Source organism: Oncorhynchus masou, chromosome 19, assembly GCF_036934945.1.
Source record: "Oncorhynchus masou masou isolate Uvic2021 chromosome 19, UVic_Omas_1.1, whole genome shotgun sequence".
Lineage (NCBI taxonomy): Eukaryota > Metazoa > Chordata > Actinopteri > Salmoniformes > Salmonidae > Oncorhynchus > Oncorhynchus masou.
Genome location: NC_088230.1, coordinates 1,061,065 through 1,084,034, shown reverse-complemented (window position 1 = coordinate 1,084,034; position 22,970 = coordinate 1,061,065). Strand labels below are relative to the sequence as shown.

General features: G+C 42.7%; 1 protein-coding gene across 1 annotated transcript in view; it reads right to left on the bottom strand.

Annotated features, from left to right (window-relative positions):
• Positions 1 to 22,970, bottom strand: part of LOC135505691 (MAM domain-containing glycosylphosphatidylinositol anchor protein 2-like) — a 452,039-nt gene that overhangs the window by 7,115 nt on the left and 421,954 nt on the right. Inside the window, exon 15 of the mRNA XM_064924737.1 lies at positions 8,219 to 8,380. Coding sequence (XP_064780809.1) covers positions 8,219 to 8,380 — 162 coding nt within the window. The remainder of the gene's footprint in view (positions 1 to 8,218; positions 8,381 to 22,970) is intronic.

Below are 22,970 nucleotides of genomic sequence, written 5' to 3'. Positions count from 1 at the left end.
AGCTTCCTCATCAGCTTACTGTATGGCATGGGTTCCCAAACTGTTTTGGCCCGTGACCCTATTTTGATATTTAAAAGGAGAGAGGGTGTGTTGAGGCGTTTGACATGGCAGAGGAGAGAAAGGGAGTGTACGTCGAAGTGTTTACATGAGAGAGGGCAGGGATCTGGCTGAGCTGGTGTCAGCCTGGCTGACAGTGCCGTTGAACTTCCTGCACTGTAATGTACTGTAGGTAGTGTCGTGATGTCTCCTGTACTGTAGGTGCGTGTGTGTTACGGATGCAGCTCTCCAGCCAACTCCTGCATTCCCTACAAGCCTATTCTGTAACTCTGTCCGTGTATTTGGAGCAGACTAATACGTTGAAGAAACGTTGATGTAACGTCGCAGAACTGAATGTAGTGTATAAGGCGGTATTAATGCGGTATTCTGAAGAAAAGGAGGAAAAGGATCTTTCAATTAATTCTCCATCTGTCCACTCCTAAGAATTCTATTTGGGAGAATCCCTTTTCTATGGACTCACAGCAGTGAACTCCAAAGGGATAAACAGTTTAATACAGGGTAGGATTAAATCCTCTATAACTACTGGACACTTCCCATTACATCCACCCAGAGAGAGCTCAGCTCTATAGAAAGCTACACAGAGCACATGTAGAATTAGCACTCCTAGCTAATAAAATATGCCATTCAGCAGACGATTTTGTATCTGTTTCAAGTATGGGTGGTAGCAGGAATCGATCCCACTATCCCGTCAAGAACCACACTGAACTGAGCTACAGAGGAGTACCAATGAATGAAACAGGCCTGATCCCCTGGCCACGTTGCAAAGCTCCACATAAAAGAGACTCTTTGGTGTGTGTGTGTGTGTGTGTGTGTGTGTGTGTGTGTGTGTGTGTGTGTGTGTGTGTGTGTGTGTGTGTGTGTGTGTGTGTGTGTGTGTGTGTGTGTGTGTGTGTGTGTGTGTGTGTGTGTGTGTGTGTGTGTGTGTGTGTGTGTGTGTGTGTGTGTGTGTGTGTGTGTGTGTGTGTGTGTGTGTGTGTGTGTGTGTGTGTGTGTGTGTGTGTGTGTGTGTGTGTGTGTGTGTGTGTGTGTGTGCGTGCGTGCGTGTGTGTGCGTGTGTGTGTGTGTGTGTGTGTGTGTGTACTCTGGGACTTAATCCTGTAAACAAACATGACACCAGCTGCAAAGGAAAACTTTGAAGTGTGCTTCAGTAATTAGTTTTGACCTTCTCCCAGGTAGCTAGCTAACGGACAGTTTGCAAAATTTGAAGAGCCTCGTTCTCTTTTTTTCTCTTTCACACGTTCTCTCTCTAATCTCTGAGCCTCTCTTTCTGCCACCACACTCTCTGAGCGAACTAACTCTTTATTGTGTAAACCTGAACCGCTGATCTACAGAGGCACAACTCGACTGTGAGTCACTGGGAACAACACACAGAACAACAGTCAAGGTAACACAAGAGAGTGAATGTCTGCTCCTATGGATCTGTTGTGATAAAGCCTTACATGTAGGCTAAATATCAATGCAACAAGGGTGTGAACGGCTCCACTTGGCCAATGGAGCGTGTTAGTGCGAGTAAGATACAAGGAACGTTGGTTGGAAACTCCTAATATTTAATCAGTGGCAGTAAGTATAACATTTAGCTCAACATTTCCTAAGGGTTGTGGATTGCAAATGTTCCAAACAAACATTCCACATTTCTTACCAGCAGAGAGAATAGAATTCCTCTCAGAGAGAGAGAGAGAGAGAGAGAGAGAGAGAGAGCGAGAGAGAGAGATATACTAGCAACAAGGCGGAGGGAGGAAATGTCTGAGTGTGTCTCCAGCCCTTGACACTCGGCCCATTCATCATAACAGGCCTTGGCTTGGGCTATGGGCCTGAGCTACAACACAGACGGGTGAGGGGTGGATGGAGGAGATGGAGCGTGGGGCTTGGCTGGCGATCAATCTGAGCAAATTGGAAATGTCACGGCCTACTCAACCTCGGCCGAGCGTTGGAGGATCTCTCATCTCCACACTGACCCCCCTTGCCCGCCTCCTTTCCTCTCTCTCTCTCCCTTCCTACCACACTCCAGATGTTTGGAGCCACACCACATGGCCATTCCATACTGCTCTCCACAGGGAAGGTGTGTGTGTGTGTGTGTACAGTGCATTTGGAAAGTATTCAGTGGCCCAGCCAGAGCCCAGAATTAAACCCGATCTAATATCTCTGGAGAAACCTGAAAATATCTGTGCAGCAACGCTCCCTATCCAGCCTGACAGAGCTTGAGAGGATATGCAGAGAAGAATGGGATAAATTGCACAAATACAGGTGTGCCAAGTTTGTAGTGTCATACCGAAGAAGACTTGAGGCTGTAATCGCTGCCAAAGGTGCTTCAACAAAGTACTGACTAAAGGGTCTGCATAGTTACAGTACCAGTCAAAAGTTTGGACACTCCTACTCAGTTCAGCATTTTTCTTTATTTTTTCTACATTTTACAATAATATTGAAGACATCCAAACTATGAAATAACACATGGAATGTTACTACATGAAATCATGTAGTAACCAAAAGTGTTAAGTAGAAACCAAAAGTGTTAAAATATATGTTATATTTGAGATTCTTCAAAGTAGCCACACTTTTCCTTGATGATGTCACACCCTGATCTGTTTCACCTGTCCTTGTGATTGTCTCCGCCCCCTCCAGGTGTCGCTGATTTCCCTGAGTGTATTTATCCTTGTGTTTCCTGTCTCTCTGTGCCAGTTCATCTTGTATGTTTCCAAGTCAACCAGCGTTTTCCCCGTTCTCTTGCTTTTTGCATTCCCATTTTTCTAGTCCTCCTGGTTTTGACCCTTGCCTGTTTCTGGACTTTGTACCCACCTGCCTGACCATTCTGCCTGCCACTCTGTACTTCCTGGACTCTGATCTATTTTTGCCTGTCCACAACCATTCTCTTGTCTACCTCTTTGGATTAATAAACATTGTAAGACTCCAACCATCTGCCCTCTGTGTCTGCATCTGTGTCTTGTCTTGTGCCTTGATAGTAGGAACTGGCCATGACAGACCCAGCAGACTTGGATCAGCTCTGCCACACTGTCTCCACACTGTCTCCCTGCAGGGAGCCACCATTAGGAGACATGAAGAGTTGGTACAGGACCTTCTGGAAGGGCTCAGGTCCTTGACGGAATGCCACGACCATGGGTTAAAGGCTATTATGGAGCAAATCAGGGAGTTAGCTCAGAGGCTGCCTGCCACCTCTGAAAAATCCCAATCACCCAGTAATTTTCCCCTATCTGTGGTGAGTTTGTACAGCCTATCCTGGCTCCCCGAGAACCCCGCTTACCTCCTCCGGAGCGATATTCAGGGAATCTTGGTACCTGTCAGGGTTCTTTCTCAGTGCTCACTTATTTTTGAGCTACAGCCATCTTAATTTCCTTCAGACAGATCAAAGATAGTGTATATTATTACGCTAATGTTGGGAAGGGCGCTCTCCTGGGCTATGGCAGTTTGGGAGCAATAATCTGCCATTTGTGGTCATCTGGAGGAATTCATGACAGAAGTGAGAAAGGTATTTGAATCTCCGGTTTCCGGGAGAAAGGCGGCCAGTAAACTGCTTGACTTACGTCAAAACTCCCGTAGTGTGGCAGACTATGCGGTTGATTTTCGCACGTTGGCCGCCGAGAGTGCCTGGAATCTTTTTTTGCATCGATTATCTGAGGAGGTAAAGGATGAGCTAGCTGCTTGGGAATTGGAGGTGGCTCTCGCTTCCCTTATCGCCCAAACCATTAAAACTGATGGCCTAAGGGAATGCAAGAGTGAGAGGAGGTCTGGTCTCGGGTACACTATAGCTCGTTCACCTTCAAGGGAATCCGAGGGCAGCTCTTCCGAGAGGATTCGAAGCCACCCGAGCCCTCTCGTGAATCTATGATGGGTGAGTTGGATACTCCTGAGCCTATGCAGTTGGGAAGAGCTAGGTTATCAGTTGGGGAACGCTCACGTAGAATGAATAGGAACTGTTGTCTGTACTGTGGGGGCCAGGACATTTTATAGCTACCTACCCTATTAGGAAACCCTTGTCTCTAGTGGGTAACATCACTATGGTGAGTCAGACTGGGAGTTCTCTAATTCCCATCACCCACACACCAATCTTTGTGCCTGTGTTGTGGGGAGACCAATCTAAGTCTCTCCGAGTGCTCATTGACTCTGGGGCTGATTAAAGTTTTATGGATGCCGCTATTGCTTCAGAGCTTGGTATTCCCACTCAGCCTCTCTTTGTTCCCATGGATGCTAGGGCACTGGATGGACGCTCTATAGGGGAAGTCACCCATAGTACCGTGCCCGTTCAATTACGGGTTTCTGGTAACCACAGTGAGACCATACAGTTCCTCCTCATTGAATATCCCCATGTTCTAGTTGTTTTGGGATTTTCCTGGCTACAAAAGAACAATCATGTGATTAACTGGACCACAAGCTCCATCCTGGGTTGGAGTCCTTTTTGCCATTCCCACTGCCTTCAAGCAGCACAGCCTTCCCCAAGTTGACCTCCTCAGAATGTTAGCAAGACTGTGGATGTCTCTGCTATCCTCACTGAATACCATGACCTCCTGGAAGTGTTCAGTAAGGCACGTGGTACTTCCCTTCCCCCGCACCGTCCTTATGATTGTGCCATTGACCTTCTCCCAGGCACTACACCACCTCGGGGTCGGTTGTATTCTCTGTCCAGACCAGAGACCAATGCTTTGAAGGGAGTACATAGAGGAGTCTCTGGCCAATGGGGCCGTCCGTCTGCAGCTCCTGCCGGCGCAGGGTTTTCTTTGTGAAGAAGAAGGACAAGACCCTGCGTCCGTGCATTGACTACCGAGGACTTAACATTACTGTCAAGAATCGTTACCCCCTACCTCTCCTCGTCTCTGCATTTTAACCTCTCCAGGGGTCCACCCTATTTTCCATATTTTCCAAGCCTTGTGCCTTGACAGCTTTGCACACTCTTGGCATTCTCTCAACCAGCTTCTCAACCGGGTATGCCTTGTTAAAAGTTAATTTGTGGAATTTCTTTCCTTCCTGTGTTTGAGCCAATCAGTTGTGTTGTGACAAGGTAGGGGTGGTGTACAGAAGATGATCTTTTACCAAATAGGGCTAAGTCCATATTATGGCAAGAACAGCTCAGATAAGCAAAGAGGAATGACAGTACATCATTACTTACAGACATTAAAGTCGGTCAATGTGGAACATTTCAAGAACTTTTAAAGTGTCTTCAAGTGCAGTCCCAGAAACCATCAAGCGCTATGAGGAACGCCACAGGAAAGGAAGACCCAGAGTTACCTCTGGTGCAGAGGACAAGTTCATTAGAGTTACCAGCCTCAGAAATTGAAGCTCAAATAAATGGTTCACAGAGTTCAAGTAACAGGCACATATCAACATCAACAGTTCAGAGGAGACTGCGTGAATCAGGCCTTCATGGTCGAATTGCTGCAAAGAAACCAGTACTAAAGGACACCAATAAGAAGAAGAGACTTGCTTGGCCCATGAAACACAAGCCATGGACGTTAGACCGGTGGAAATCTGTTCTTAGGTCTGATGAGTCCAAATTTTAGATGTTTTTGTTCAAACCGCCATAGGTGAACAGATGACCTCTGCATGTGTGGTTCCCATCGTGAAGCATGGAGGAGGAGGTGTGATGGTGTGGGGTACTTTACCGGTGACACTGTCTGAGTTATTTAGAATTCAAGGCACATTAATTAGCATGGCTACTACAGCATTCTGCAGCGATACACCACCCCATCTGGTTTGCACTTAGTGGGACTATCATTTGTTTTTCAACAGGACAATGACCCAACAAACCTCCAGGCTGTCTAAGGGTGATTTGACCAAGAAGGAGAGTGATGGAGTGCTGTATCAGATGACCTGGCCTCCACAATCAACCGACCTCAACCCAGTTGAGATGGTTTGGGATGAGATGGACCACAGAGTGAAGGAAAATCAGCCTACAAGTGCTCAGCATATACAGGAACTCCTTGGAAAAGCATTCCAGGTGAAGCTGGTTGAGTGTGCAAAAATGTCATCAAAGCAAAGGGTGTCTACTGTGCTTTGAAGAATCTCAAATATAACATATATTTTTTGGTTACTACATGATTCCATATGTGTAATTTCCTAGTTTTGATGTCTTCACTATTATTGTACAATGTAGAAAATAGTACAAACAAAGAAAACCCTTGAATCAGTAGGTGTCCAAACTTTTGACTGGTTCTTTATGTAAATGTGATATCCGTTTTTTGTATTTTTATACATTTGTAAAAAATTCTAAAACTGTTTTTGCTTTGTCATCATTGCGTGTATATTGATGAGGAGGAAAAAATGTAATCAATTTTAGAATAAGGCTGTAACAACATAACAAAATGTGGAAAAAGTCAAGGGGTCTGAATATTTTCTTAATACACTGTGTGTGTGTGTACTTGCATATGTCTGTAGCTAAATCAACCACATCGCTCATCTTGATGCTATCTCTCGCTCAGCCCTTTGTCAGATGGATGGAACAGTAGCTACGTCCCTCAGTCTCAGTTCCCTCGCTTAAGTGATTGGTGCAGGGCAATGTTGTTTCACCAGCAGTTGTCTTTCACAGCGATAGCATTCACTTTAGAGCTCTTCACAGCAAACATATTTATTTCTGCAGTCTACCTTGGCGACACTCCGGGACAATGAGAAGGTAATGCAAGAGGTGAGGTACCCTACGCTATTATCAGTAGAGGGGAGACCAGGGACATCTTTAGTCATATTCCCTTCCTCCCTCCCCTGCTGTTCCTAAGCTGCTGTAGTACTGTACACTATTCTCTGGTGGACTGATAGTCTTCACCGTGGAGTTATACACACACACTGGAGTGTACAAGCTGGGGAGAGGATACTTGCTGGTACTAGCTGGCTTCACTGCCAGATATCCAATCTTACTCTCGACACACACACACACACACACACACACACACACACACACACACACACACACACACACACACACACACACACACACACACACACACACACACACACACACACACACACACACACACACACACACACACACACACACACACACACACACACACACACACACACACACACACACACACACACACACACACACACACACACACACACACACACACACACACACAAAGAGATTGGGACAAGAGTGAGGAGAGTCTGGGAGCAGAGCATTAGTAGCAGAGTGCCTATTCACTGGGAGAGAGGAAATGGTTGTAGACAGGGATGCTTTCAGATAAACGCTTGCTCTCTGAAACCACATCACAGTTTATAAGAAAACACAATAATAAACAAAAATACTGTGGTCAGGGCTCTTAATTAAAACATTTAATTGGTAGCACTGGAAAAATAGATTTTTTTGATTGAGATATAGCCTACATTGGACCTACAGTATATGAATCCTACTTACTTTTGAAGCACATCTCATGAAGAAGATATCCCTTTTCCTTTCTTTCTGTGCCACCAAATGTTTGGGGCTGCATGATATGGGCATGCAAACCAATATCACAATTTGACTAACAATATTAGCTCAATACAATTGGGTGAACTGTTGAATCATTTACATAGAATGCTTATTCTAATTCTAAGGTTAGTGTTGTTTGGCATGACAACAAATGAAAAAGCCAGGTAGGAGTTATGACAGGTTAGGAACTGTTTTGAATAGATGTTACATTTAGACAAAGACTTTAGAATATCTGATTCACAACGTGTTTTCCCAAACAACATGCTGACCACGTCACGTGTAGCAACCTGTATACGAGCTAACGTTTGCTTTGCCCCAGCTAGTGCATTTCGAAGTAGACCCATCAAGCAAAATGAAGGATCTCATAATTTATCTAATACGGATGATTACAACGTGTTGCTATGAGATTAGAAACAAAGTCTAGAAGTCACTAAATGTTTGTTTTTAACTAGGCAAGTCAGTTAAGAACAAATTCTTATTTACAATGATGGCCTACTGGGGAACAATGTGTTAACTGCCTTGTTCAGGGGTAGAACGACATATTTTTAACTTGTCAGCTCGGGGATTTGATCCAGCAACCTTTCGGTTGCTAACCACTCGGCTACCTGCCGCCCCGCTAGAGGGAAGCTCTTATGATTAATGTATTGAGGAGAGAATACAGAGAATTAATATAATCGGTAACAGGAACATGTCCTTAGTTTGTTTCTGGATGCTTTGTGTTGGAAGGAAAAAGACAGATGTCCTTCTTACCAATGTGTTTGCCGTACATGTGGAAGAAGAAACTGAAGCAGTATGCTGGGGGGTTGGCTATGCCATATGGGTTCTTGGGCACCACGTTGAAGAAGGGACTGACCAGTCGCGCCACCTCACCCTCCTTCCGAGGCCGGGATGTCTCGATGTACATGTAGAAACCTGTAGTGTGGGGAGAACACAACACACCAAATAAGAAGGTTGTTTACTACATGCCAAAGATTACTCCCGCGTGTTATATATATTGGTGTTCTGTATACGGGGCGGTTAATGTAAAACAGGCATGCTCTCCTGGGAGATAGTAGCAGATTGACAGAACGTGTAGTCAACTTTGTTCTACAGGCAGAAAGAATCTGAATGGGTTTAGGGCAGAACAAATTCGATTGGTTTCTAAAAGATTTAACAGATTCACAACTTCTGAAAACAAGGATTGAACTGAGAATATTGTAAATAATACTTTGAGTTACAAGTGTAATGTTTTGAAATCATTATTATGTTCCAGTAGACAGACAATTGTGACAATATCTCTAAGATACAATTGGTCTCCTGACTTGAAGCAAAGAGTAAAACGTAGCAAGCTAGCGGCAACACGCTAAGCTAATCAGCGCCAGCTAGCTAAGCATTTACCAACCTCTTAGCTACTCATGTTGAATTAATAAATAGAGCTAACAAGCTAGGTGTCAAATATACAACTAAGTCAGCTAACCGTTATGCTGTCCCGGGGGCATAAACGTAAAATGCTAAGCTAAATGTAACTTTAAGCAAACTATCTGTTAATTATACGCAACTGACTATCTGTTGATAAGCAATTGCTTGGTAAGGTTACGGTTAGAGTTAGGGCTAAGGTTAGGGTAAGGGTTAAGTGTAGGGTTAGGATAAGGGTTAAGGTTAGTAGATAGTCCATCTGTATATGCTCTACAGGCTATCTCAAAAGTGTGTTAATTTTAAATTAGAAAAATAGAAATAGCGAGCAAGTTAGGTCTCAAATCTGCCAGTAGGTCAATTAACCTTTTCACATGTCAGTTCCAAATATCTCGAACGGTCGCCCCAGCGTGAGTTGTTTTATGTTAGAATGCACCCACTGTTCCGAAATGTGATTGTTACGCTATATATAGCTACACTTCAACTTGTCAATTTCAAATCATTTTCTTACAAGTTTCAGTTTTGTAATGCTTGTTGACATTATACAATGCATTCTGCATCTGTCGGAACAAAGATGTTATAATGAGGTGAAGGAATGATTCACTCATCTTTTGAGTAAACGTCTGGAAGTGAATGAAGGGAAGTGAATAATCATAGACAACACAACCCCTTCAGCATGTGTACTGCAAACAGACCAAACTCATCTGGTCTCCTCTTATCTTCGGTTGACGCGAAAAAACAAAGATGGCGGCGTCCATCGTCAGATTACTACTGATTTCTAGAAAGTGTTTAACTCAATAATTTAGAACAATTATTTAGATCAGTGATGTGATGAGTTATAAATAGTAACAAATATCTAAATATGACCGCTTACATTTACATATGACCGGCAGCCTACATTTTCTGGTTTGGATGATTGTGTTATGCTGTAGTTACTTCTGTGAATGCCTGAAAATTGCATCCAAAATAAACTGCTCACATTCAGGACATAACTTTGTAAGGACTGTGTTTGTGCAAAGTGTGGCCAGCTCAAATGCTGACTGTCGCGTCAATCGAAACTGTGCATTGTAAATAGGCGTTCTAACCAAACTGGTTTGAGCGTACACTGTAGGGACCACTGTAGAAATATCACAAAAGGTTAATATTTGTTTTATAAACACAACAATCAGAACAGACTTTAGGCTGCCCTAGGGGAAGACATTTTATTTGGGGTCAAGATCACTTGGTGCCCCATGAGTAGACTTCAAGCACACTTCAAGCACACAAGGTAATACAAAAAACCATGGACTTCTAAATTAAATGATATCCTATGGTTATCTTTACCCAGATCAACAATACCCCTGGAGCAGCATTTAAACAGTGCATTCCAGTTTCATCTCTTACCACTTTTTTTTCATATACTAGCATATTTGAGACCTACCTCAATTTTACGATTCAACATTAGTAAGACCTGCTTAGCCTGCTAGTTCAGTTTAGCATTTTAACAGTCCATTCCAATTTTTAAGTTGATGTAACTTATTCAACTAAGTATTTGTAATAAGCGGGAGCTGAGTTACTGGTATTGTAATGATGTGCGCTGAGAGTTGGGAAGTAAGTTCAGGGAGTGAGTGTTCAAATAAATAAAACACAACATAATACAAAACAAGAAATACAGACATGACACAGGAACAGAAACAATATCGCCTGGGGAAGGAACCAAAGGGAGTGACAGATGTAGGGAAGGTAATCAAGGAGGTGATGGAGTCCAGGTGAGTGTCATAATGCGCTGATGCTCGTAACGATGGTGACAGGTGTGCGCCATAACGACCAGCCTGGTGACCTAGAGGCCAGAGAGGGAGCACACGTGACAGTACCCCCTCCCTGGCGTGTTCGGCTCCAGCCGGCAGGCCGCCGACCAAAATGACGATCAGGAGGGGACCTGTCACCTCTGCTGAGGCGCGGGAGCATGGCGTCCTAGAGCATATGTAACGGTACCCCCTCCCCGGCGTGTTTCGGCTCCAGCCGGCAGGCCACCGACCAAAATGACGATCAGGAGGGGACCTGTCACCTCTGCTGAGGCGCGGGAGCATGGCGTCCTAGAGCATACATAACGGTACACTCTCCCCGGCGTGTTCGGCTCCAGCTGCTGATGCGCAGGAACCTGTCGAGCCTGACCAACCAGCGGAGGCAGGGGAGCCTGGCAATCTGGCTGAGGCATGAGAGCCTGACGAGCCGGTGGAGGCAGGGGAGCCTGGCGATCTGGCTGAGCCTGAAGCTACTCCCGGACCCGACTTCATTCCCACTGACACAAAAAAACACTCCCTAATGCTTCCCTTAGGTGAGGCGTTAATATGTAACGATGTGCGCTGAGAGTCAGGAAGTAAGTTCAGGGAGTGAGTGTTTTAATAAATAAAAGCAACAGAATACACACCACGAACAACGCACAGACATGACACTGGAACAGAAACAATAAGGCCTGAGGAAGGTGCGTGTAACGATGGCGACAGTTGTGCGCTATAATGAGCAGCCTGGTGACCAAGAGGCCGGAGAGGGAGCACATGTGACAGGTATATTTGAAACCTAACTAGCTAGCTAGTGTAAGGGATCTCGTCCTCCTCTTCTGAAGAGGAGTAGCGAGAAGTATCAGAGGACCAAAATGCAGCGTGGTAAGTGTCCATAATTTAATGAAGCAAAATGAACACTGAACAAAAACAATAAACGAACAGTCCCGTAAAGTGAATGCAAAACACTAAACAGGAAATAAACACCCACCAAACCGAGGTGGAAAAAGGCTACCTAAGTATGATTCTCAATCAGAGACAACTAACGACACCTGCCTCTGATTGAAAACCATACTAGGCCGAACACAAAAACCAACATAGAAAAACAAACATAGACTGCCCACCCCAAATCAGGCCCTGACCATACTAAAACAAAGACAAAACACAGGAACTAAGGTCACAACGTGACAGCTAGTTCTATTCTATGACTCAACATTAGTAAGAGTTAGCTATCTGCTAACCAACTAACTCTGTTTAGCTTAGCTTCTTACGTTGCCGTTGCCCCTGGGGCAGCATATCTGTCATCCCCATTTTTTATAGTTCATATGGCTTATTCAACTTAACATTTCAATAAAGCAAATTACTTACTTATATGTTCAACACATAGCTAGCTAGCTCTATGTATTCATTTAACATTAGTAGCTAAGAGGTTTCTAAATGCTTAGCTAGCAAGCTTGCGCTGATTAGCTTAGCATGTTGCTGCTAGCTTTTTACATTTTACTATTTGCTTCAAGACAGGAGACCAGTTGTATCCTAGCGATATTGTCACGTTTGTCTGACTACTGTAACACAATAATGATTTCAAAATGTTTTATTTACAAGATTCTCAGTTCAAAACATGTTTTCAAATTTAACTTTTAGAAACCAATCACATTTGTTCTGCCCTAAACCAATGAAAATTGACTACACTTATGTAACCCTGCATGTGGGTAGGTCCCATTCACCAAGCTAATGTACAGTAAGCATGCCTGTTTGTTGGTGAACTAAAGCCACACATTATATCTCTCTGTCTATGTTCAGTCAAGTCAATCATTTTCAACACCATTTCCCTAATAACTCCACACCCGACAGCAGGTGTCCTCAATGAAGCTCACTCAGTGGACCCTCACCACATAAAAGACAACCTTGTATCCAGCCAACACAGTCGCTCCCTACAAGCGTATTTTGGCACCTCTGTCAGTGTATTTGGAGTTTGTAGCATAGTATTATCTTGGCCAAGTGGGACAGAAAACAGGGTGGGTATATGTTGATCTAAAGGCTTCCACTGGCTTCGGTTCGACTGGCGCCTAGCCGAATGAGTGTGCTCGCATACTATTTGTCCATCTTGAGACGTCATAGTCATTATTTGTCATTCAAAGATATAATCAGAATAGTTTTTGCAGAGGAGATCTTAGTTGCGCAATTTCACATCTAACTAAGATGTATTTCTCAAGTGGAAAAAAGGAGTCTTCTATTGTTGAATGGCAACAAACACTTAATTGAAGAATCCGTCTTTGCCTCGAGAAAAAATGTTCTGTGCAAAAAAAACTTGTCAAAGATGAAAAGGACCATAATATATGCACAAACGGTTTCGGTCTGTTTAGGATATCCCTGAAAAACAGAAATGGGTTACCTCTGGTTTGTTCAGCCATTCCTATGGGGGAAATAAATGGGGAAATGTATTTCGGAGGGATAAACCACTGAAAATTAGATCTGAGGTTAACACAGGCTTAGGAAATCTTATACATGTTGATCTATGAGATAATATCTGTCAGTTAACATTACCTGTATGTATTATAAAGCCTTTATGTGCTTGGTTTTATTACATAAATGCTTACAAATGATCCAAAAATGACATTGGCTGATGAAGACTATCTCATAGAACAAAACATATAAGATACACTAAGCCTGTGTTTTCCACAGACTTTATATTCAGCGTTTATCCAAAATCCCTCCACAAAACCTATTCATTTCCCCAAAGGCTTTGACCAACGAGCCATGGCAGAGTTTGTGCCTACAAAAAGACATCATTACTATTGCTCTCTATTGTGGACTAAAAAGAGTGCCCGAGAATGTAGGAATGAAGGAAGTGGCGAACAGGTGGGGAGAGGTGTGTTTGTTATAGCCTATCTGGGAGAGAAAGGGAGCATCTCAATTGCATACTCCTCTCTCCTCACCTCCTTCTCAAAACCAATTGGATGAGAAAGCCAGAGGTCCCTCCCCTCTGACCTTCTCCTCCAATGGGTTTCGAGAAGGAGAGAAGACACGAGGAGTATAATTGTGATGCCATGTCTGAATACTATAAAGCTTTCACAAGTATGGGTATGTGACATTGAAAATCGAGTATACTAAAAATGACCAGATGTCATACTCATTTCGGTTTTGACAAAAGCTGATTAATTAGATATGGGGATGCATCGAATAGCGGGTAACAATGCAATTTCACATGACACATTCTCTGTATGCAAAAATAGAACGTCTTACAGTATTAGGTGGTGGGCCGAATCAATCCCCTTCAAGGGAGGTGCTGATTTTTTGTATATGACAGTAAAACATTCTTATAATGACTATAAAAATGTTGGCACATTCAATTCTTCACATTATGGCACATTATCATAAAAAGTATATTTCAACACTCTGTCTGCTCTTATTAAAACTCAAGCTGATTTCTGTATTTGTGTGATGAGCTCCCAAAGACTGAAATAAGATAAATATCTGTTTTTGAGTGCACTTGAAATTTGCAGCATGCAATACAAATTGTATTGATCACATGAAGAGGTAACTCTGTTGACCACTTAGCCAATTTATTGAATGATAGCAAATGTTACGGGTTGACTATCCTAGCCAGCTCCTATAAACATAAATTTGCATGCTGAATTACATTTTTGAATCATGTTTTGGAATGATTATATGACTAACTATTTGCAGGCTTAAAGAAACATGAACTCAAATACTTTGCATAGAATAGGCATATTAGTCAACACAGCATATCCTACACATATAGCATACCTAGAAATTGAATCTTCTCGAAAAACAGCTGGGCAAAATGTATACAATGTGCTCTGCAATAAGATGGCTTGAGTTTGTTTTGTAAACCAGATGAGATCTCAAATGTCAGTAGCTGCCCAATACCATGGTGGGCCTGCATCACGTTGGATGCAATGGAATATAAAGGAGAATGATAAAGAGTCTGCAGGATTATAGAACAAGCATTTGGGAAATAAATGTTTTACGTTTCAAATACTACATTTTCAGGGAATATATTTAAGAGGTTTAAAAGACGAGCCAAACTTCCCTACGAACCTTCAAAACTTTGACGGTGCCAAATTCTCTTCCATTATTCTACTACGAGCTATGGCCGAGTGTGAAGCATGTTTTACATAATATACGTTTCATGCATACTGTACATTTGAACAAAGAACACCATCACATTTAGTGTTTCACCATTTATTGAGTATGGAGACAAATATCAAAAGGTGTCTCAGGCAGTATTTCAAGTGTCTAAATATAGTGTAACCTACTAATCTATGTATATAGAGAAAGAGGTGCCGTGGGGGGCACAACCACAAAACGCTGCAGTCCGGAAATGAGCGCTTTACCATCTATGCCAAAAGCCTGAGCCTCTAATGGAGTCAGTAGAACTGTCATCAACACATGTTTCTGTATTCTCCTCCTCTAGGAGCATTTGTGTGCCCAGGCCCCATAGGTGTATCGGAAGGATCCCGCCCTGGTCACCAATGTAGCCAATGGATGTAGAGAGAAAGAAGTGCTTCAGCAGAATGCATAGTCCAGAGATGAGAACTCTTCCATCTATGACAAAAGCCTGGGCTCCTGATGGGGACAATAGAATTCTCATTGCTGCATGTTACACTAGTAAAACATCATCTGTTTCTCACCTCCTCAGACTGATTCTATATTGAACTTGGTCTTTGAGATGCTCTACCAAGCATGTGTATCTGTAGTTAGTGCTCTTCAACTCTAAAATGCACTAGACTGTGTAGACCGTATAAGACAAAAACAAAGAAAAGACCACAGGCAAATGCATATGTGGTCTCAATGTAATTTTCGGGCTAGTTCAAATTGCAGTACGATGGTTCTCTTTATAGGTGAGGGAATTAGTTGAGCACATGCTTGGTGAATATCACTTGGTTGATCTCACGGAGCAGGACACTGGAGAGGAGAGCTGAATAGATTATGGGAGACAAAAGTGAGAGTGGATTGTAGTTTATGAGCTAGAATTGAACATCTCGACAGACTAAAAATGTACAGCCACTAGGATAAAGGACAGAGGCAGGCTGCTCTGCATCCTACTCCAACTTAGCTACAGATTGTACACAAAATAATGTGATATAACCAAAGATGACTGCATTAGCTTTACAATACTTGTCCTATAGCAACAGGTCTACTTGTTGAAGCTAGCTAGCTGAATTGATAAAGTTGTAGCATTCTAAGTAAATATATGAGTTATTTTACAGCTTGCATCAACGGGATCATATTTCTATAACTATATAGATTACAAATATAAAAAAATAAAAACTTTATCCATAGCAGTTTGTCAGAGGGAGATCTTTCTCAAGCTGTCACTAGTTGTGTTTAGTACCTTAGATACAGAGAATTGGCAGACGTGATCAGCAGAGATGGTAACTGGATAGTACACACGTTTTGATTGGTTTGCTGTTTAGTACTTGGCAGCGTTTGCCTGTCCAGCTAGTGTAACAAACATGAAAAAAATACAAGGAATAAATAAATATATGTAACGGATGTGAAACAGCTAGCTTAGATAGCGGTGGTGCGCACTAAATAGCGTTTCAATCGGTGACGTCACTTGCTCTGAGACCTTGAAGTAGTAGTTCTCCTTGCTCTGCAAGGGCCACGGCTTTTGTGGAGCGATGGGTAACGATGCTTCGTGGGTGACTGTTGTTATGTGTGCAGAGGGTCCCTGATTCGCGCCCGGGTATGGGCGAGGGGACGGTCTAAAGTTATACTGTTACATTGATGCTGTTGACCCGGATCACTGGTTGCTGCGGAAAGGAGGAGGTCAAAAGGGGGGTGAGTGTAATGGATGTAAAACAGCTAGCTTAGTTAGCGGTGGTGCGCGCTAAATAGCGTTTCAATCGGTGACGTCACTTGCTCTGAGACCTTGAAGTTGTAGTTCTCCGCGGCTTTTGTGGAGCAATGAGTAACAATGCTTTGTGGGTGACTGTTGTTGATGTGTGCAGAGGGTCCCTGGCTCTCGCCCGGGTATGGGCGAGGGGACGGTCTAAAGTTATACTGTTACATATACACAATATTCAAAAACCAGCTCCTCCCTCACCAGAGACAGATCATCTCAAAAACTAAAGCAGATACGTAGCTTCCGCCCACCAACGACACGGTATATGTGAATTAAAAAAACATCTAGTATGCTTTAAATGCCAGGATGTTATTCTCATTTTGGCTTTTTATCTAATAGAATTTGCTGCACACTTTTCAGGAATTTCATAGCCACAATGCATTGGAAGAGTTGTGCTGAGAGTTTTCATAGCTAGATCTCTTCAAGTAAACAACAAGATAACTGGCGAATAGCGAAGCTTCTGCTGTGGTGTTCAAATGTAAGTCGTTCGGGGGCGCAAGATGGCGGTCAGTGCAGATAATTTGTTTTGGTTGCTGAAGGAACTATTGGATTTCCTTACCCTTAACCATACACTGTATGAATATGGTTTAGTTTATTTACCAAAGTAATTAATTACCTTCTGCAAGTTATTCACCTCTAAAACTAAGTTGGCGACAACACTAGAAAGCCTGATAAGCTAGCTAGCTAGCTCAAAAAGTAGCTTGTCGAACGTACATGGAAACTGCCACGACCAGAACCAAAAGGAAAGAAATGGAGAGATCGTCATATGGACAATTAACCACAAAAGATAGAAGTACCCAAAATCATACTCTTCAGAATGTAACTGTGGGGGGGAAATACTGCAATGGGTGATGAAAATGTGGTGAGCACGGACAAAAATGCTCACAACTTGCGCCCCTCCAGCCCCCAGCTCAGGCCTTTACCTTACAACCCGGCACTCCAGTCAAGTCCCTCCAGCCCCCAGCTCAGGCCTTTACCTTATGACCCGGCACTCCAGTCAAGCTCCTCCAGCCCCCAGCTCAGGCCTTTACCTTATGACCCGGCACTCCAGTCAAGCTCCTCCAGCCCCCAGCTCAGGCCTTTACCTTATGACCCGGCACTCCAGTCAAGCTCCTCCAGCTCCCAGCTCAGGCCTTTACCTTATGACCCGGCACTCCAGTCAAGCTCCTCCAGCCCCCAGCTCAGGCCTTTACCTTATGACCCGGCACTCCAGTCAAGCCCCTCCAGCCCCCAGCTCAGGCCTTTACCTTATGACCCGGCACTCCAGTCAAGCCCCAGGGAATAAAGATGAGAGGCCAAGAAGGTATGTCACTTCTTGAGATGCAAAACAGTATTGTAATGCTTTTGACAGCAAAGATAGATGAACGGGCAAATGGCTTGGAGGTCATGGTTAGGGAGAAAACGATAAAAATTGAGGCCATTAAAAAAGCTGTTGACTTATCTTTGGAGAAGTGAAAACCCTCAAAAGTGACATGAAGAAGTTATCTGCCAGGAAAATGAAAAAATTATCAATGGAAATCAAATTTATCAACCCATGGAGGTGTGGATTTGGAGTGACACTCAAAATTAAAGTGGAAAACCACACTACAGGCTGATCCAACTTTGATGTAATGTCCTTAAAACAAGTCAAAATGAGGCTCAGTAGTGTGTGTGGCCTCCACGTGCCTGTATGACCTCCCAACCGCAACAGCATATGGTCTCACAATGGGTCTGAGGATCTCATCTTGGTACCTAATCGCAGTCAGGCTACCTCTGGCGAGCACATGGAGGGCCCCCCAAAGAAATGCCACCCCACACCATGACTGACCCACCGCCAAACCGGTCATGCTGGAGGATGTTGCAGGCAGCAGAACATTCTCTGTCACGTCTGTCACATGTGCTCAGTGTGAACCTGCTTTCATCTGTGAAGAGCACAGGTCGCCAGTGGCGAATTTGCCAATCTTGGTGTTCTCTGGCAAATGCCAAACGTCCTGCACAGTGTTGGGCTGTAAGCACAACCCCCACCTGTGGACGTCGGGCACTCATACCACCCTCATGTAGTCTGTTTCTGACCGTTTGAGCAGACACATATGCACATTTATGGCCTGCTGGAGGTCATTTTGCAGGGCTCTGGCAGTGCTCCTACTGCTCCTCCTTGCACAAAGGCGGAGGTAGCGGTCCTGCTGCTGGGTTGTTGCCCTCCTACGGCCTCCTCCACGTCTCCTGTACTGGTCTGTCTCCTGGTAGCGCCTCCATGCTCTGGACACTACGCTGACAGATACAGCAAACCTTCTTGCCACAGCTCGCATTGATGTGCCATCCTGGATGAGCTGCACAACCCACTTGTGTGGGTTGTAGACTCCGTCTCATGCTACCACTAGAGTGAAAGCACCGCCAGCATTCAAAAGTGACCAAAACATCAGCCAGGAAGCATAGGAACTGAGAAGTGGTCTGTGGTTGCCACCTGCAGAACCACTCCTTTATTGGGGGTGTCTTGCTAATTGCCTATAATTTCCACCTGTTGTCTATTCCATTTGCACAACAGCATGTGAAATTTATTGTCAATCAGTGTTGCTTCCTAAGTGGACAGTTTGATTTCACAGAAGTGTGATTTACTTGGAGTTACATTGTGTTGTTTAAGTGTTCCCTTTATTTTTTTGAGCAGTGTATACATTTTTGAAGTTGGATATGTGTACCTAACGCTAACAAAAGTAGATACTTGGACATAAATAACGGACATTATCGAACAAATCAAGCATTTATTGTGGAACTGCGATTCCTGGGAGTGCATTCTGATGAAGATCATCAAAGGTAAGGGAATATTTGTCATGTAATTTCTGGTTTATTGACTCCAAAATGGCGGCTAATTTGATTAATTTTCTGAGCACCGACTCAGATTATTGCATGGTTTGCTTTTTCCGTAAAGTTTATTTGAAATCTGACACAGCGGTTGCATTAAGGAGAGATATATCCATAATTCCATGTGTACTTGTATTATCATCTACATTTATGATGAGTATTTCTGTTGAATCGATGTGGCCATGCAAAATCACTGGTTGTTTTTGTAACTAGTGAACGTTATGCGCCAATGTAAACTCAGATTTTTTAATATAAATATGAACTTTATCAAACAAAACATACATGTATTGTGTAACATGAAGTCCTATGAGTGTCATCTGATGAAGACCATCAAGGGTTAGTGATTAATTTTATCTCTATTTGTGCTTTCTGTGACTCCTCTCTTTGGCTGAAAAAATGGCTGTTTTTCTGTGGCTTGGTGGTGACCTAACATAATCGTTTGTGGTGCTTTTGCTGTAAAGCATATTTGAAATCAGACACTGTGGTGGGATTAACAACAAAATTACCTTGAAAACAGTATAAGATACACGTATGTTTGAGGAATTTTAATTATGAGATTTCTGATGTTTTGAATTTTGCACCCTGCACTTTCACTGGCTGTTGTCATATCATCCCGTTAACGTGATTTCAGCCATAAGAAGTTCATAATGGGATGGAAATCCTTTTGAGTCCATAGAAAAAGCGTATATTAGCATAACAAGGTTGTTGGTTGAAGTTTAATGTCAGGGCTATTCGTAATTTACTCAAGCGTAAGGCTATTTTCCTGTATTGCAAACGGTTTAATCCAGACTTTTACTTTTTACAAGAGACTCATGCTTGTTCTTCCGATCTATCTTTTTGGAAAAATCAATAGGGGTAACGATATCTGGTAGTCATATGGCAACAACCACTCTGCAGGTGTAGCAGTTTTAAGGGGTACATTTAAAGGGAAGGTCATCAGTAGCAAGACTCACCACTTTGGACGTTGGTTAATTATAACAGTCAATTTCAACAGTGAAATGTTTTTATTAGGGAATATTTATGCATCCAACAACAACAAAAAACAACAGGATATAATTTCAAGAATTTGAAGAAGAAATTAAGAGTTATAGGTGTATTTCAGGATATCAAAATGATCTTATTTGGAGTTTTAAATTCGGTATCTAATGTGATGCTTGACAGATATCCCCCTCCTTACAGATCCAGCATAGTTAATCCTGAGTTTAATAACCTATGTCTTGGTCTTGGATTAGTCGATATTATCCTGATAAAAAGGAATTCACTTGGACATGTCCAGACAGTCAAGAATTGACATCTGGTTGATTTCTAATTCATTAGATAATTCTGTTGTCAAGGCATCAATTGAACCATCAATTCTTACTGATCATAAAGTTATATTCTTATCTTTATATATTAATGGATCTGAAGTTAAACCGAATCGGAGTTATTGGAAACTCAATAGTAGACTGTTGGAAGATGATCATTTCAAGATGGATGCCAAATATATTATACAAGACAATTGGAGGGAAGCCCAACTATTTAAGTCTTACGGGATATATTGGGAATTAATGAAGTATAAGATGAGACAAACAGCCATGAAGAGAGGTAAATAAATTGCTGAACTTAAAAGATTGAGGGAAGATAAACTTGTTAAGGAAATACTTTCTCTAATCTCTATGGAGGGAGGACCTTGATGAAGAAGGAAAGGCTCAGTTATTCTCTTTACAACTAGAAATGGACCGAATGTATGAAGAAAGAGCAAAAGGGACATTTGTAAGATCAAGATGGTTGGAGGAAGGGAAAAAAATAAAATACTTTTACAATTTAGAAAGAAGAAATTCTGAATTTACATATTCATGAGCTCAATATACAGTGGGGCATATTTAGTCAGCCACCAATTGTGCAAATTCTCCCACTTACAAAGATGAGAGAGGCCTGTAATTTTCATCATAGGTACACTTCAACAATGACAGACAAAATGAGAAAAGAGATCCAGAAAATCACATTGTAGGAATTGTAATGCATTTATTTGCAAATTATGGTGGAAAATAAGTTTTGGTCACCTACAAACAAGCAAGATTTCTGGCTCTCACAGACCTGTAACTTCTTCTTTAAGAGGCTCCTCTGTCCTCCACTCGTTACCTGTATTAATGGCACCTGTTTTAACTTGTTATCAGTATAAAAGACACCTGTCCACAACCTCAAACAGTCACACTCAAAACTCCACTATGGCCAAGACCAAAGAGCTGTCAAAGGACACCAGAAACAAAATTGTAGACCTGCACCAGGTTGGGAAGACTGAATCTGCAATGGGTAAGCAGCTTGGTTTGAAGAAATCAACTGTGGGAGCAATTATTAGGAAATAGAAGACATACAAGACCACTGATAGTCTCCCTCGATCTGGGGCTCCACGCAAGATCTCACCCCGTGGGGTCAAAATGATCACAAGAACGGTGAGCAAAAATCCCAGAACCACACGGGGGACCTAGTGAATGACCTGCAGAGAGCTGGGAACAAAGTAACAAAGCCTACCATCAGTAACACACTACGCAGCCAGGGACTCAAATCCTGCAGTGGCAGACGTGTCCCCCTGCTTAAGCCAGTACATGTCCAGGCCATTCTGAAGTTTGCTAGAGAGCATTTGGATAATCCAGAAGAAGATTGGGAGAATGTCATATGGTCAGATGAAACGAAAATATAACTTTTTGGTAAAATCTCAACTCGTCGTGTTTGGAGGACAAAGAATGCTGAGTTGCATCCAAAGAACACCATACCTACTGTGAAGCATGGGGGTGGAAACATCATGCTTTGGGGCTGTTTTTCTGCAAAGGGACCAGGACGACTGATCCGTGTAAAGGAAAGAATGAATGGGGCCATGTATCGTGAGATTTTGAGTGAAAACCTCCTTCCATCAGCAAGGGCATTGAAGATGAAACATGGCTTGGTCTTTCAGCATGACAATGATGCCAAACACACTGCCGGGCAACGAAGGAGTGGCTTCGTAAGAAGTATTTCAAGGTCCTGGAGTGGCCTAGCAGGTCTCCAGATCTCAACCCCATAGTACATTTTTGGAGGGAGTTGAAAGTCTGTGTTGCCCAGCAACAGCCACAAATCATCACTGCTGTAGAGGAGATCTGCATGGAGGAATGGGCCAAAATACCAGCAACAGTGTGTGGAAACCTTGTGAAAACCTACAGAAAACGTTTGACCTCTGTCATTGCCAACAAAGGTTATATAACAAATTATTGAGATAAACTTTTGTTATTGAACAAATACTTATTTTCCACCATAATTTGCAAATAAATTCATTAAAAATCATACAATGTGATTTTCTGGATTTTTTTTCTCATTTTGTCTGTCATAATTGAAGTGTACCTATGATGAAAATTACAGGCCTCTATCATCTTTTTAAGTGGGAGAACTTGCACAATTGGTGGCTGACAAAATACTTTTTTGCCCCACTGTAGATGGCAAAGAAAATGAAAACCCCAAAGATAGTTCAAAATATGTTTCAGAATTTTATGGTAACCTTTATACCAGTAATGCCTGTCCTACTAATGACATATCTGCCAGACTCTGTCAAAGACTGCAAAATTCATAGATGAAGACTTCCGAAAGTCTTGTGATTAAATTATTTCTATGAATGAAATAAAAAAATGTA